This window comes from Camelus ferus, chromosome 11 (assembly GCF_009834535.1).
Source record: "Camelus ferus isolate YT-003-E chromosome 11, BCGSAC_Cfer_1.0, whole genome shotgun sequence".
Classification (NCBI taxonomy): domain Eukaryota; kingdom Metazoa; phylum Chordata; class Mammalia; order Artiodactyla; family Camelidae; genus Camelus; species Camelus ferus.
In genome coordinates this window covers 28,865,377-28,882,027 of record NC_045706.1, presented here as the reverse complement: position 1 = coordinate 28,882,027, position 16,651 = coordinate 28,865,377, and the positions used below count along the sequence as shown (strand labels likewise).

Here is a 16,651-nt window from a genome sequence, read left to right as displayed (position 1 = left end):
CATTTTGAAACGTATAAAAATATCACATCACTATGTTGTACGCTTGAAGCCCATTTAATATTGTAAGTCAATTATGCTTCAATAAAAGAAAAGAACTCCTACAACTCAGCAGCAAAAGATCAAATAACCTGATTTAGAAATGGACAAAGAACCTGAATAGACATTTCTTCAAAGATGATATCCAAATGGCCAACAAGCATATGAAAAATGCTCAACCACTGATCATCAGAGAAATGCAAATCAAAACCAAAGTGAGATATCACCTCGCACCCATTAGGATAGCTACTATTAAAAAAGACCCAGAAAATAGCAAGTGTTGGGGGGATGTAGAAGTTGGATCTCTTGTACACTGTTGGTATAGTTGTAAAATGATGCAATCACCATGGAAAACAATATGGAGGTTCCTCAAAAAATTAAAAATAGAACTACCATATGATCCAGCCATCCCACTTCTGGATATATATAAAAGAATTGAATGCTGAGTCTTGAAGAGATATTCGCTCAATCAACAAATCAGTTCATTCATTTTATAAGTACGTATCAAGCATCCATTGAGGCTGGCTATTGTGCTATGGTTCTAGAAATACAGAGATGAGCAAGACATAGTCTAGTCTCTGGTCGCATGTAGTGAAGACAGACAATTAGGACATTTTCTAACATTTTAAACACCTTCTAATAAGTTATGGGTTTGGAATGGGTGTTCTTTGTGGAGGAGTATTGAAAATAATTATTTCTTAACTGAGCTTTTTAAATGCAATTTTTACTGCTTAGATTGTTCTTTCCATTTTCCTCCTTCTCATGCCCTCCAATTTTCATTCTGTCTGTTCAAATGCAGTGTATCATTCAAGACCATAACAAGTATCAGTACCCTTCTGACCATTTGTGAATTACTGCAGCTCATATTTCAGGGCTCACTTACAAGAACAGGCTGGCTAAACAGAGACATGATAAGCATTGAGTTGGTCCAGATTAAAGTGGAATTGAAGTTCTTGTTTGGTTAGTATTTAAGAGCCATGTAATGCTTTTTTTTTTTTTTTTTTTTTTTTTTTTTTGCTGCAGTCCCCAAAGCTCATTCTGGTCCAAGGACTACAATCTAATGTTTCAACTCAAGTCTTTGTATCACTTCTGGATCCTTCCCTGGTCATTCACCTTGATACTTGAGTTGAAATCCTAGTTCTTAGCTTAGGAGCTCTGGGCACGGACCTTGATATTTACAACATTAATTCTACTTGACATTTGAACCTTGATTTCTCTGTCCTCTGGACTAACATACTGAATCAGACTGACCCTGCTAAGTAACAGGATTAAAAAGACTAAGATGTAGCTTTTACATCAGACCAAGTACTCTTGTGTCCGTTGTCCTCATCTCTAACGCCTAATACAGTATGATGGAATTGTGCTCAAAACATACTTATAGAGTTGGATTAGAAGAGAAATTACTGACCTCTTCACCGTTTTTCTTCTTGCCCAAAGCATACTGTTTTGTTGCTTCAATAAATCGCACGGGTATATTATATACTCGCTTATTAAAGAATACAACTAGTGTATATGGCTGTTTGGAATCATGGCCAGAGCTTTGCCGAATAAGAAATGATCCATCCTGTTTATTAAAAGAAAGAATAATTATTGTTAATGTTACTTATACTTCTACAGGTTAGAAATCAGTTTATGAAAAATACCTATATTATATTCAAAAGGTAATTATTTAGCTGTCTGATTTTTATTATGATTAGAACTTCTTTTATTATTTTCTAGGAAAATACTTCAGTAAAATATATACTTTAAGAAAATTCTGAATGAAGTCAATGCTAGCTTTTTGATGCATTAAATAAGATATGTTTATAAGATTTAGAAATGTGTGAAGGGACACATTAAGATCAAACCAAAAGGGCACTCTTGAACTAGGAACCATGTTCACAAGTTGTCTATGAATAAAAAAATCAAACAAATTCCATTCAAAAGTGCAATAAGAAAAAAGCAGACAGTATAAATCAAAACATTTCAGCTGATAAAAATTCTCTCTCCAAAAACTTATATTGAAGCAGAAAAAAAATTATAGCACAACATTCCAAATGTAATTAAATATCTTATAAAATATTCTGGAATCATAAATTCAAAAATTATGAACAAAAAATGGACAAAAAGCAGGAAGAAGAAATGCAGTGAGTTGATCAAACTTGCGAAAGAAACTAAAGAGAAAGATAAACCTATTGCAGAAATGAAGAAGAAATTACAGGATGCCCAAGGGAACATAGCCTTAAATGAAGACTTAATAAATGACTGAAGGAAGGCATGGAAACAACCAAGAAAAAAAAAAAGAGAGAGAGAGATTTAAAAGTATATATATAATGAGGTCAGAGTGGTTGGAAAGAAAGGGTCTAAAATACATGTAACTTGAGTCCTTGAAAAGAAAAACAAAATAATGAAACAGAACTACTCTTTAAAACTATAATTTAAGAAAATTTATTGGAAATAGGAGAAAACTTAAATCTACATATTGAAAGGGCTTCCATCTATTTGAAAACATTGACCTCTAAATCAACTCAGATACATAGTGTGGTAAAGCAATTAGACTTCAAAAAGAAAAAAAATCTGTGGAGCCTTCAGATTAAAATATAAAATTACATATAGGGTAAGAAAATGACATTAGCATCAGACTTCTCAAAAGCATCATATAGCACAAGGCAGTCCAATGGAACAACACTTTTAAAGACTCAAACCAAGGATTTTATATCTAGCCAAGATTTCCTCCAGGTATCAGGCTATGAAAAACAGTTTGAATGTGCAAGAACTCAAGGAATAATGTAAACATGGTCCTTCCTGAGAATCTACTACAAGGTGAGTCTCACCAAACAAAAAGAGATAACCGAGGAAGCCAGCAAAGGGACTGATGGAAAGCATTTAATATATTTCATTGTAGAGCCAGAACTAAAGCAAAGTTCAAAAAAATATGCAAATGTTGCATATTCTGACAAGGCAGGGTGCAAGTGAAAAAAAAAAAAAAAAAGGAGAAGAGAAGAGAAAGAAAAAGAAAAGTGGCACTTTAATCTTGGATTATCCAAACTCTTCCTAGTGTTGGTACATGATTGGGCTTGGACTTTCCAAAAGTTTACTTCCAACTACTTTTTGCCATTTGACCCCAATCTTTTATCCCATCCATTGATTCAAAATAGCCTGTTACTTCTCACTCCTGGGTGGATCTCATGTGGCACTGAACCTTACAGAGATCTCGCCTGGAACTTTCTTCTCTTCCACTGTTTGGAGGGCAGTGGGGCCCATGGATCCATGTATATATGAAAGGACATATGGCAATAAGATGAAGGAACAGAGAAAGAGGGAGATGCTTGAAAGAGAGGAGGGGATGGCAGTTCCTCTTGAGTAAGTAAAGATAAAAATCCCTGCATCCATAACTGTTGCAATTATTTAATTAGCCTATTATTGGGATGACAACTGTGCCTATGCAGGCTGAGAGCAGAGTATGAGATTTTTAAATGGTCAAACCTTATTTGATTTGTATAATGCCTCTTCGGCCAACTTTCGATCACAGGCACCAGCATACCATGGTTTACAGTGAACGTCAGCTTCCTGAGAAATAGAGAACATTGTTGAACATGAGATGGTCCTTCAGTAACACTGTACCTTCTGTGAAACCACGTCCCATTTTGTATTACCAGAAAGGCCTAACTACGTCTGGGCCAGTAATCTGAAAATGGGTTTTAAGCTTCTTTTGATCAACCACACGGATTATGCAGTTGACTTTTTTCCCCATTTGGTCTTAGGGGCCAGACTTAGTACTGGAACAGAAGAACTACATCTGCTAGATTCCTGAACCATTTATTCCTTTCTCCTGAATAAGTTATAGTCCCCTTTTCTATAGTGATCTTGTTGTTCCTTTGTGGAGGGCTTTATGATTTCCAAAATGTTTTTACAGGTATTATATGATTTGATTCTTGTAACTACTTTGAAGGCAAGAAGGACACATGCTGTCATCCCTATTTTACATTTGAGAAAGCTTAGAGAGACTTGCCCAGGGGCACACAGAATTCTTTCTGTGTCTTTTTTTAACCTGCGCTGTTTCATGTGTTTTAACATCATATGCCTCCACAGATCTATTCTGGGAAAATTACATTGTTTAAATAGAATCTGTGTGAGAGGGAGAACAATAAAAACAACACACTTCTTTGCTAGTTTTGAAGAAACACCAGTTGTTATTTAGGGCATCTAGAATACAAAGTGGAATAAATGGATCAAGGTCTTAACCATGGGGGGAAAATGTATTGTGTACCCATAAGCAAATGACTACACACAAGCCGGCTTAAAATAAAATCTGTTTTCAAGCTTCATTCCAAAATCTCTCGAACAAGAAGTCATACCCTTTCCTGCAGTTTGCTGATAACAATGGGTTCATTTCGTACCTGTTCTGACAAGCTGGAATTAGATGAAAAGCTGGGTAGTGGGCCATCCACGGTTGGGCTTCCGCCTTCTGGAAACCCTGAAAGGGATTTGAAAAATCAATGGATCCCATTATATCTTGAGCAGTTACTATGCCTATATCTCAACAACGTGCTGGGCGCTGCAAGGAACGCACACACTGAAAAATCATACACATAATACATCACACACACACTAAAAAAAAGGAAAAATCCTTAAGAGCAGTGTTTCTCAAAATGTGGTCTGAGGACCCAGGAATCCCCAAGATCCTTTCAAGGGGTTCGTGAGAACTTTTCCAAATACCTCTCCCTCGGAGGCCCAGTTTTCCTCATATACTTCAACAGAAAAACATACTGCGACAGATTAAAAGTAGAAGCAGATATGAGAATCCAGCTGTCTCTGTTACTCAGGCATTGAAGAGATTTTTAAAATGTAAAGCAATGCCACTCTTCCCACTACGTTGTTTTTCTTTGGAAAATATAGTTATTTTCTGTAAAAATATATTATTTATGTTAACATGTAATGAGTTTAATTTTTTTAAATGGGTTGATAAATACGTTTTAAATATCTATTTTAATTAATACATTAAATGTCAATAGAAGGAAACATGTAAACCAAAATTCCTTGTGTCTGCAATGACTTTAAGAGTGTTAAAGTGGTCCTGAGCTCAAAACGTTTGAGAATTGCTGCCTTAAGGCACAAACTCCCTCAAGGGGTTTACAGTCTAAATGTGGAGACACATGAAACAGAGAAAATACTTAGCTGTATTCATTCATTCATTCATTCATTTATTATTGAGTACCTGCCTGGGATCAAGGCATTGGGAATGTTAGAGCAGTCGACAAAACTGCAACGTGCCCTCCCCTCCCGGAGCTTCAATTTTAATGGAGTGAGATAGGTAATAAAGACATAAGTAAGTGTATATATACAATATGTCAGACTCATAAGTGCTATGAAGAAAAATAGGCAGAGGAGGGAGTGGAGGGACAGCTTCAGGCAAGTAGTATGATTAAATAGGCTGGTTAGGGAAGGCCTCACTGTGGTGGCACTTGGGTAAGATCTGCAGGTGGAGAGAGAGGAGGTATGTGGATATCTCAGGAGAGAATGTTCCAGGTACAGGGAACAGTAATGCAAGGGCCTGGCATGTTTCAGGAGCAGAGAGAGGGCCACTGTGCTTGGAGTGCAATGAAAAATGGAGAGAAGAAGAGATGAAGTCAGATAGGAGGTAATGAAGGGACCAGATGAGGTCTTCCCTGGCCACAGCAGCCCTCACTGCCTCCATTCCTCTCTTGCCCCATCCTCTGCCACCTTGCTTTGTTTTTCTTTATAGCACTTTAGCATTTACCTGATATTATATGATTTATCGGGATGTTTATTTTTCCTGTCTGTCTCCTCCAGTAGAATAGAAGCTCCATAAGGGTGGAGACTCTATTTGTTTTATTCACTGCTCCATCCCCTGTGTCTAGAACAGTGCCTGGCACATGGCAGATGGTCAATAAGTATTTGTCAGTTGAAAGAATGACTTGGGTTGAAAAACAATAAATGGTATAATAAAGCTTTTAACATAGTAAAAAAAAAAATAAAATTTCTATAGCCACAGCATTTTCACTTTGTGTTCAGGATTTTTTTTTTTAAGTTAAACATTTTGTTTGAGTTTCATTTATTTAAGATGAATCTAATTAAAAATCTAATTAAAACCTTAAAAACTGATTTATGTTTATATAAGCATACACAAATTTTTGTATATAACAATTATTCTCTTTATTTGAATTTATTGAATCTGATTATTTTGGAATATTCTCCAAATTACCCATGTAAGGTAGGGTTTTGTTTTGTGTTTTCATTTCTTTGCCTATACTGAGTAAAAAGCAAATCAAGGTTTGAATGATTACATTCTGGGAGCCTGATTTCCTGTATTTTTAGGGTGTTTAATTGTTGGCTTTGGGAAAATTATCCAGATATTTGCCAAATCTTCTTTTCAGGGTACCTTTTAGATTTAATTTAAATGGCTATCGTTTATTGAAAACCTTCTATGTACCAAGCACAATATGTTGTTTTACTTAATCATTTTATTTTGAAAATAGTTTGTATCATTTTTGTGAAAAAAATTACATAAATAAAAGATGACCAGTAAAATATTCAATCAATACTAAAAAAGAAAAAAGTAAAAATTATCTCAAATCTATTTACTTTCCAAATAGCTCTATGAAAAATATCCTTTGTCCCATTTTACAGATGAGGAAACAAGCTAGAGAGGATACTATGATCCTCCAGCTGGAAGAGGCAGAGTTGCTTTGGAAACTGGTGGTTCAGATGTGAAGATCGAGCCTTAGCCAATACCCGATATTGCTCTTCGTGCCTTCATTATACTTACTTGGCAGAGGTATGGGTTTTTGATGGATTTGTCTGAAAGGAAGAATTTCAGATTAATTAAAGGGCAAAGCACAAGATGAATAAGTTTGACTTTTTGTTTGCACAGAAGATGCTCTGAACAGGCGCATCACAAAGGAATAGGCACGAATGGCTAATAAGACATATCTAAAGGTAGGAGAGACACCAGAACCTTCAAGATAAGTAAAATTGTTCCCTTCAGTTTTTAGAAATGAGGAGCCTTGACTAAAGTGTTAGATTTTAGTTAAGTCTGATACTTAACCCAAATATTCGTTAGGTCTCTGTGATTCTTAGCAGTTCTTTTAAAGTTGTTACCTACTTAACATCTTTAAAATTTAATTGCAAAGCAATGAAATATCAGGTCACTATAAGCCAGTGTCACTGTGCAATGTAACAATGCAGGCATTAAGGAAACTTATTTTTAAAGGAGAGGATTCTTACTTCTGGGCAGGAGGAAACACTGGTGACTGCATACTTTCTTGTCTATGACTAGACCCTCGGTGGCGTTCAGCAGGTATAGGTTTTTCTGCATTAAGAAAATTATAATATTAAGATTAGAGTGAAATGTCTGTCCCCATATCCAAACCCACCAACCAAGAAGAACCAGATTTGGTCAGATGTCTTCCCATGAGCATGTCTTTCACCAGGATGTCATCCCTCTGTGCACCTGTCAGTCTGATGGTATGTCTGCATTATTAAGACCAGGACTCCTGCCCAGTGGTATTACAGGCACACCCTACCACCTCTACATTCACCCTTTGGCAGTCTGCAAATACTCAGGAACTGAACCTGTGGGTTCTGGACCTTTAAGTGTGTGATTACAGGTGAGAGCCAGGAGATGAGTAAGTTTTAGTGCCCTCTGCTTTCTGTGTGGCCTCTACCCTCCACCCAGGTGTTACAACACCCTGGTGTGTCATTAGTCATAAGATGTGGAATAGTAATTTCTTACTGATAAGAGGTAAAATATTAGAGCTTGTGATTGATCTACTCTTTTTGAAAAATTAATTGAGCAAATTGAAGGTTGTCCATATGTACGTATAGGAATGTAAAATCTCACTTGCATGTCGCTGGGTATTCCTGAAAGGGAGGAAGGGGTGGAATTATGTTATTACATGGGGAAACGGGCATAACCTGAATTCTAAGAAGTCCGTGTTGAAGCCCATAGTGAACTTTATTGCCGAACCACTGAAAAATGTGGTTATAAATTATTGTGATGCTTTATTCTCCCTCAAATTTGGTCTAGAGTGTCTTAAAATCTGGGTATGCCCAAAGGTGCGTCTCCTACATGGAAGAAAGGTTGAGAACTATTGATCTCTAACTACAGGAACCCAAAAGAAATAGAAGTATAAAAACTTAAAGATTCAAATAAATGATAAGATAGATTTTTGGGGGGTATAGCTCAGGGGTAGAGCACATGCCTAGCATGCATGAGGTCCTGGGTTCAATCCCCAGTACCTCTTCTAAAAACAAAAATAAACAAACAAACAAACAAACAAACAAACTGAATTACCTCCCCCAATCAGGATTTCTTACAGTGCAGAGAAGTTCTGAAGCCTTGAACCTCTAAATATCATGTTTTCGTGTGTGGCAAGTTATTTCCAGCTTCCCTGTGAGATGTTTTGTTCATGGCTTTACAACTTTGTAATTTCAGAAGGAGAAACAATGAACACATTAGGTTGCCACGACATGATGAGCTTTGACCACACTTGCTTTGCCCTGTCCTCCAGGAGGCTTCCTTCCTAGGCCAGAAGAGGCCACTCACCCACTTTGGGTTTGGATGGCTATTGCCTTAGCTCTTTTTTTTTTTTTTGGTTATAGTCAGTTTACAATGTGCCTTATCTCTTAAAATGAGCATGGCATGCCAGGCTCCTGCACTGCAGCCCTTTGGGAACGAAGACATCTGAGCTATATGGGGCATGCCAAGAGCCCCTTCTCTGCTGGTTTTCGGAAGCTCCTGAAGCCATGAAATTTGCACAGGGTTGTACTTACTTCCTGCAGAGGCTTACCCTAAGGCTCCCTGCTCAACAGGCATGGAAGACTGTAAGGGGTAGGACAGCAGGCAGAAGCATCAAAGGAAGTGTAGAGGAAAGCAAGAGAGCAGAAAGGGAGCGATTCCTCAGAAACAGCCTGGGGAAGAGATGTGGGAACTGATGTAAAAACCCCAACGGAGAAAAGCAGACAGGTGAGTTGTAATGCACATTCAGAAAATGTCTACCGCCCATTGTCAGTGAGACCAGATGTGCCCATATTAACTCAAGAAATGGTGAGATGAACGCTTGCTAAACTTTTAACACTGAGCACCCTCGAGTGTGGAGTCAGACGGCGCAGGACTTTCGCTTCCATGTAGTGTTTAAGTGTTGAGATTATGGATTCTTACTTTGTGTTTTCCCTCCGGTATTTTTCAAATACAAATTTTTGTTTTAATGGGAAGTTCTAATAAAAAGTATATGTGATGTTGTTAGGTTATGGTAAAACAAAGGAAGGAAAGCATTTGAAGACCTACTAGGAAGACAGACGTTTGAACTCAGGAAACATTACTTTGAACTTGTTCAAATAAACAGTTTAGATTTTTAAACATTTTATTACCTTAACTAAGTTATTGGTACTAGGATACATGAGTGGCTCTAAATAAGTCTTCACACCTGTATAAGGCTGTGGCACTGTGTCTGGCAAGTCATATATGTCTACAGACAGGCAGGTTTGGGGCGTGTAGACTGTAGCCTACCCCATGCATGCAGCCTGGCAAGCTCAGGTCCTGATCAACTTTGCTACTCACTACTCATGGCAAAGTAGAGGCTGTTTTGGTTAGGACATTGAGGTTTATGTTTACAGTTGCCTTATAAATAATGAAACAAATTTAGAAATACATTTGTATACAAATCCTTAATCAAAATAACTTTTAGAGGACATGCTCACCCATCAAAATAATACAGATTTACCTTCACAAACAGTTGAGGCATTCTGTTGAGAGGCAACTGGAGTCTATTAAGAAAAAAAAAAAAAAGACAAGGATCCTCAATACAGTGTTATGAGGAAATAAAAGTCAAAGCAATATGATCAAAACAGATATCTGGGGAGAACATTTCTTTGATGCATAGCTATTCTTTCGATCACAAGAACAACAAAACACAGTCTCCAGCCCAACCTTTGCATTAAGTGACAATATGCTGGAAGTGTGTCAGAGAAGAAGCAGTGTTGTCTTGGTGGGGGGACCTCCCCGCTCTGTCAGCAGAGTTGGTGGATACCGTGACCCCCAGCAGCCGCTGGATAGCAGTCCTTGCACAGTGAAAATCTGGCACCCGGCTTTGATCTCAGGGCCCCTCCATCTCGGTGTTTGTAAGTGACTGTAAATGTCAAGCTACAGTGTAGATACCAGGTCAAGGTGGGCTTCCTCCAACAGTGGGCTGGCCCAGGTTCCCCAAGTTCTGGCCGGAGTCTGAGTGTAATCAGACCTGTGTGCCTGATACACAATTGTCAGCAGTTAGCCCCCTGGCCAGCAGGTGGGAAGTAGACATAGGGGTCCCCCATGGGGAAGGCAGAGATTACAGGAGTCAGGAGCCCAGAGTCTGATCAGTCCCTCACACTCAGTGAGGATGCGACCCTCCCATTCAGCATTTTCCCTGCCTAACTGAGGATTCCGAGTTTCTCTAGGACTGTCCAGGCAGCCACTTCAGTTGCTAAGATTGCCATGTTCACCTTAGCTGGAAGCACTGTCAGCTTTATGTCAGTGGATAAGAATAAACATTGTGGGAAACGTGAAGTACATTTAAATGCAAAATTCACTTACTGTCTTCAGTGGTGGAGCTGTTCTTTTCCTGGGGGATAAAAAGAGATTGGCTTTGTTAAAACACAACAAAGATAAAGAGAACCTGACTACTTATCATTTTACTCTCAAATTTAAACTAGAATAATGAAAGTGATACGAGTGTGTAGGAAGACTATCCTTGAAGGGCAGAGAGGGATGGAAGCAGGATTTAGCCATGATCCTCCTAGCCTCGGATAGGTCCACTGACAGATGGCAAAGGGGTTAACTGGGAATAAACAGGAGTGCCAGTTGCCAGGGAGTCAGGATAACTGAGCTCTCGTTCCCATTCTGCTACTAATTACTCCGTGACCTCAGGCCTGTTTCTCTTGGCTGTGAGGGCCAGTCTGAGCTTCAGTTTCCTCATCTGTTAAAATGAGGACCAGAATCATTGTTTTCAAAGTGTGTATGCAGAGCCCTCCCACCCACAACAGCACCCCAGGGCTACTGTCTGGGGAAGGAGGGTGGAGATGTGAGGGTGGCCAAGCACCACCCTCATGCCACTGTCCCCCCTGCTTCAGGTGACTGTTCTCTACCAGATGTCTGCCTGGAATCTCATTCCAAACAGATAAACCCAAGACCAACACAGGTTTGAAAACCACTGTGATCTGTGGTCCTGAAGGTGCTTGCCTGAGTTAACATGTTGGTTTGTCTCAGTTCCAGTAGAGGCTGGACTCTGATATTGCTAAGGTGTTATGCTTCTCTTCCGTGTTATTTTAAATACTACGTCTCTCTGTCTGTCTCTGTTTCGCTTTCTTTTGGCCGAGAGCTGGAAGACTGCAGGAAGAAGACTAACAATTCCCAAGTGCCTCTAAGACACCTGGCGCTGAGTTAGGCTCTTCACACGTTATCTAAGCCTCACAGTGCCCTTTTTAAATGGGGGTATTTTTATTACATTTTAGAGACCAGGAAACAGGCTCAGAGAGACTATAAGTAACTTGTCTGAAGTGATAAAGTCGAGCCAAGAAAGAATTGTGCAGAGTTTTGCTTAATAAACCCCTGAAATTAAGAAGTTCATTGCTTTACCCAGTGGCAGAATTAAGATTATAACCATGCAGGCCGACTTTGAACAGATTAAGCGTGCTTTTAAAAATGACCCGTTGAGCCAATATGAAATTATGGAACACTGTTTGTAATATTGACACGTTATAATACTCATCTGATGGTTTACAAAGCTCTTCTAAGTTCAGTAAAAAAGAAAGACTCTCTCATCCAGCTTTTGGAAGGAACCTCAGCAACGTTGCTTTGATTGCATACCCAGTGCAGGCAGCTTGGTGTACACGTTTGTTTACAGATCATTAACTACTTGAAAGAGAAGCCAAGTAGTAGAAAGTAGAGGTGAAACCTGCTAGTGGGTTTCAAAATCGTTTAGGTGCTGGAGCTTCTGCTTTGTGGGACACAAGTCAGTGAACTCAAGCTTTAATTAAAAATGTATGGGAGGAAAGACTACTAGTTTTTTTTATGTCACCAGGGACACCCCTAGTCCAGCTTGAAGCATTCCTTGGGTGTGGAGAAGAGCAGGGCATTAGGGTTTCATTTCCACACTCTTCAGGAACATGCTTCTTGTAAATTTAGGTGCATCTGCCCCTGAGCTGGGTCAGGCGTGCTCTTCTGGATGGAAACAGCAGAAAATCACCCTCCCTCTTGCCCTCAGATTCGCAGGCAGAACTCCTTTGCGGATTCCAGGCAGGCCTGCTCGCAGCAGTGGTGGAGACCATCCACTCAGATCACAGAGGTGCTTCTCTGCAACAGGCACTCACCCGGCTCTGGGCCGTGGGGACGGTGCAGCAGGTGAAGAAGTTGACTTGGAGTCCCAGGCTCCGCTGTTTCGACCTGCACAGACATACACACAGGTCAGTCTCCTGTCCTGCACCGGGGCTGATGGTCATATGGAGCTGGCCTTTATGGCAAACTTAGAAATACATGCACATTTTTTGTTATTTTCAGTTAAACATATATAAGTGGTTACATTGAAGCTGTTGGGGAAAACCTGTAGGCAAAGATGATGAAACTTTTTTTAAAAAATATCAGTTGATAAGCTCAGAACTAGGATGTTAATTAGGAACTCCATCTCAACATTGCTAAACGACCTTTTCCTTTCCTGCATGCGACAAGTTCAGAGCCCCTGATTCTGTGGGCTTGGTGAGAGCCCACAAGGGTTCCTATGGGAGGGAGCCGAGAGTTCACATTTGCATCTGTATACACTGCGCACATGCGCACACCAGAGGTGCCTGGGGACAGAGAGGCACAGACCCACCCTTCCAGATACACACTTACAGACAGCATGGCTCGTTCCTGACCACACTTACATGGTATATACACCTAACCTCACATTTGGAGGACACTCAATTCATCTCTAAGTTCTCAGAGCCTTTGCCCATTAATAGACAAATTGGGACAAGCGGCAAGCTACTGCCCAAATTTCATGATTTTTAAAAACATAACTGTAGTTGATTTACAATATTGTGTTAGTTTTAGGTGTACAGCTTCAGATTCTTTTCCATTTTAGGTCATTACAAGGTATTGAATATAGTTCCCTGTGCTCTATAGTAAATCCCTGTTCTTTATCTATTTTTATATATAGTGGTATGTATCTGTTAATCTCAAACTCCTAATTTATCCCTCCCTCTCCCCTTTCCCCTTTGGTAACCATAAGTTTGTTTTCTATGTCTGTAAGTCTGTTTCTGCTTTGTAAATAAGTTGATTTAGATTAATTTTTTAGATTCCACATTTAAGTGGTATCATGTAATATTTGTCTTTCTCTGGATTACTTAACTTAGTATGATAATATCTAGGTCCATTTATGTTCCTGCAATGGCAATATTTCATTCTTTTTTATAGGTGAGTAATATTCTTGTGTGTGTATGTGTGTGTGTGTGTGTGTGTGTGCCACACTTTTTTATCCATTCATCTGTTGATGGGCATTTAGGTTGCTTCTGTGTCTTGGTTATTGTGAATAGTGCTGCTGTGAACAGTGGGATGCATGTGTCTTTTGGAATTAGAGTTTTTATCTTTTCCAGATATATGCCCAGGAGTGGGATTGCTGGATCATATGGTAACTCTATTTTTAGTTTTTTAAGGAACCTTCAAACTGTCTTCCATAGTGGCTGCACCCATTTACATTCCCACCAACAGTGTAGGAGGGCTCCTTTTTCTCCACACCCTCTTCAGAATTTATTTGTAGACTTTTTGATGATGGCCATTCTGACCAGTGTGAGGTGATACCTCATTGTAGTCTAAATCTCATCTTCTGAAGTCACAGAAGGGACCCAGATGACCTTGTTCACTATACCCATTTCCCCTCCCACTACCTGAATGTAGAAGCCAGGCAGTTGTTATGAGGAAGGAAGGTGAGAGACAGCAGAGGTTCACTGCTGGGATAGAGAGCAGGCCTGGAGCAGGAGAGGCCAGAAGCCTAGCCAGCTCCCCTCAGCATCTCCTGGCTGCCTCCTCTCAGGCTGCTGCTCACCTGCCTGGATCTTACTGCTTAGTGAGACAAAGGCTTTCTGTTGAATTAAGTTTAACTGAATAAATATTGTATTAAGAATCTACTACACTTATAAGTCCACCATTCCTAATGGACATAATGGGGATACTCTAAAAGTTTAGGTTGGACTTGCCCTCAGTTTGTATTGTCTTAGTTTGCAAGATAAAGTACACATAAGTAAACACTGAGGTCATAATCAGTTACCAAGGATCACTGAGAACCTGGTATGTGTAAAGCACTTGGAGGCACTATATTAGGGGTTGTGGAAGAGCTGGAGAGGTAGATAGACCTCTGCCCTCTGGGAATTCATAACAGGGGAAGTCACGTGCACCCCATGCCACCTCATCTGACAGGACCACCTATTCCAAACACAAAAAAGAGAAAAAAGGCCTTGGAAAGTATTAAACACAGAGATCATCAAGTTCATTCTCATGTACTTTGCTAGAGAGAGGCCTTCAGGCCTTCACTCAGAGCCCATCTGCTTCTTTTCTACACACAGTTCTTAAGTAGTGTTGATCTCCATGAGCACTCACTCATGGCATCTGGTGAAGGAGTGGCCCTTCCCGTGTAAATCCTACTTTAGACGTTACCTGACCCAGATGGGATTTTTAAAAACATTTTGAGAAAGAGACTACATTTAAAATTTTTAACATTTCCTGTGTCAAGAAACTGAAATGTCATCTGAGTAGGTAGTAGTATGTGTCCAACTGTGTTTCATAAGCTGGTATATCAAGTTGATATCAGTCTTCAAATTCTCAGTACTTAAGATCGACACTGGGAAAATACCCTTGGCTACTCATAGATGTTGATGGAAGATTTTGGGGAAGAGGCAAAAAAAAAAAAAAAAAAAAAAACCCAAAAAACAAAACACAACAACCTTGCCTGAAAAATAAGGAAGTAAAAATAAAGTCTAAGTCAGAATTTCCTCCCAGGGGTACCCGCTGTTTTTAAAAGCCAAGAGCTCGCTTGGCCTGGGCACATTATTGTTGTCACTGCTACTGCCTGGCTTCTCTGCTAAGCTCCCCTTTCCTTCATATCTCCAAACAGCCAGCCAACGTCTTCCTTTCCCCTTCCCTCTTCATAAATAACTTCTGTGATCAGAGGAGAGGGAGGCGCACACCTGCTGCCGTCTGTGGTGGCAGAGTACAGTTACAAGCGCTGGTGGAAAACCTGTGGTCTTGCATCAGAAAGGCGGGTTCTAGTTACTTCTCTGCCGACAGACTGGCTGTGTGACTGCTTACAAGCCACCATGCCTCAGTTTCCCCCTCTCTGGAATGGGGACACCACTACCTACCTTATCTAACTCAGACTTACTGTGGTCAGGTAATACAGTAACTTTGAACATGTTAAGAATTAGCCAAATATACAGTAATATTGCTGGAAAGGGACTGAGAGTATTTGAGGGTCAGAAACATTATGCTAAGTGAGAGGAGTCAGACGGAAAAGACTACACATTTTATGATTCCATCTACATGAATGTTTGGAAAAGGCGACTCCTTAGCAACAGAAAACAGATCAGAGTTGCCTAGGGCTGAGGGTGGGAACAGCATTGACCACAAATGGACAGAAAGTCTCCTTTGGAGTTGGGATGGGCATGGAAAATGTCTAAAACTGAATTGTAGTGCTGGTTACAAAACTCTAAATGCAATGATTTACAAAAACCCATTGAATTATATATGTGAAATGAGCGCATTTTATATGTCAATTATAACTCATAAAGGAGTTCAGTAAATATGATTATTGCTATTTTTGTTTTATCATCTTGTTATCCACACCGCAGTATCTCTAGGTGCTGGGGAACTCTGCCAGGTACCTCACGTGTGCCACCTCTCAGCCTCATATAACATCAAGGGGACTGAACAGAGGCTCAGAGGGGTTGAGGGGCAGGGCTGGGGTTGGGAACCAAGGCTATTCGATTTGAAAGCTCAGGCAGGAACTTTTCTCTTCAGCCAGTATCTCATAATGTTACTTTGGGGCATGATTTGGCATGTCACATTTGCTTGCTGCTTCTCCCTTATATGGGGAAAGATTGATAAAACAGAGGGGTGCTTTTGTAGATGCCCACGAGAGGATGAAGGCTATCTCTTCATAGTTCAGTGACCCCCTCTGCCACCCTGGCTGAAGTCAGATCCAGGGGCATGGCTGGGGCAGGACAACCTAGTACCCTTTGACCTCCAGGATCCCTGCTTCCTGGAAAAGCTAAATTCTCAGTTGGAAAACTCCAAGGGAGAAACTGGGAATGCAGCAGAGGGAGATGTGTCCCAAAGCATCATAATGAACTAGAAAAATCAGCTTTATTTTAATTGTAGTGAGCAAAAAATTGTATCAGTGTTTAATTTAACAGCACAGGCCTTGCACAAGCTAGTGCTTACCAAGGTTTCTCAACTAGGAAAACAATTTACCCTTAGTTTTCCCTTCTACCCGATGTATTTTATACATTATGCTCTTTTTGGTTTTTACGTGCAGTGTTGGTAAGTTTCCTTATTCTGGACAATCCCAGTGTTGGCACTGTGAGCCCATGGGATCTAACTCTCTTTTAG

At 39.9% G+C, this 16,651-nt stretch overlaps 2 protein-coding genes across 3 annotated transcripts in view; one reads left to right on the top strand and one right to left on the bottom strand.

Moving 5' to 3' along the window:
* ZNF518A (zinc finger protein 518A) overlaps positions 1-6,778 on the top strand; it is an 80,867-nt gene extending 74,089 nt beyond the window's left edge. Inside the window, exon 8 of the transcript XR_004323859.1 lies at positions 6,667-6,778. The gene's annotated coding sequence lies outside the window, so the exon portion shown is untranslated. The remainder of the gene's footprint in view (positions 1-6,666) is intronic.
* The window catches only part of BLNK (B cell linker), a 73,806-nt gene that overhangs the window by 2,583 nt on the left and 54,572 nt on the right, over positions 1-16,651 (bottom strand). For both annotated transcript variants that reach the window (XM_032491207.1, XM_006174405.3), the window contains 8 exons: positions 12,385-12,457; positions 10,610-10,637; positions 9,762-9,804; positions 7,264-7,348; positions 6,806-6,837; positions 4,416-4,492; positions 3,502-3,585; positions 1,445-1,600 (listed from right to left, as the gene is read on the bottom strand). In XM_032491207.1, the coding sequence (XP_032347098.1) occupies positions 1,445-1,600; positions 3,502-3,585; positions 4,416-4,492; positions 6,806-6,837; positions 7,264-7,348; positions 9,762-9,804; positions 10,610-10,637; positions 12,385-12,457 (578 nt within the window). The remainder of the gene's footprint in view (positions 1-1,444; positions 1,601-3,501; positions 3,586-4,415; positions 4,493-6,805; positions 6,838-7,263; positions 7,349-9,761; positions 9,805-10,609; positions 10,638-12,384; positions 12,458-16,651) is intronic.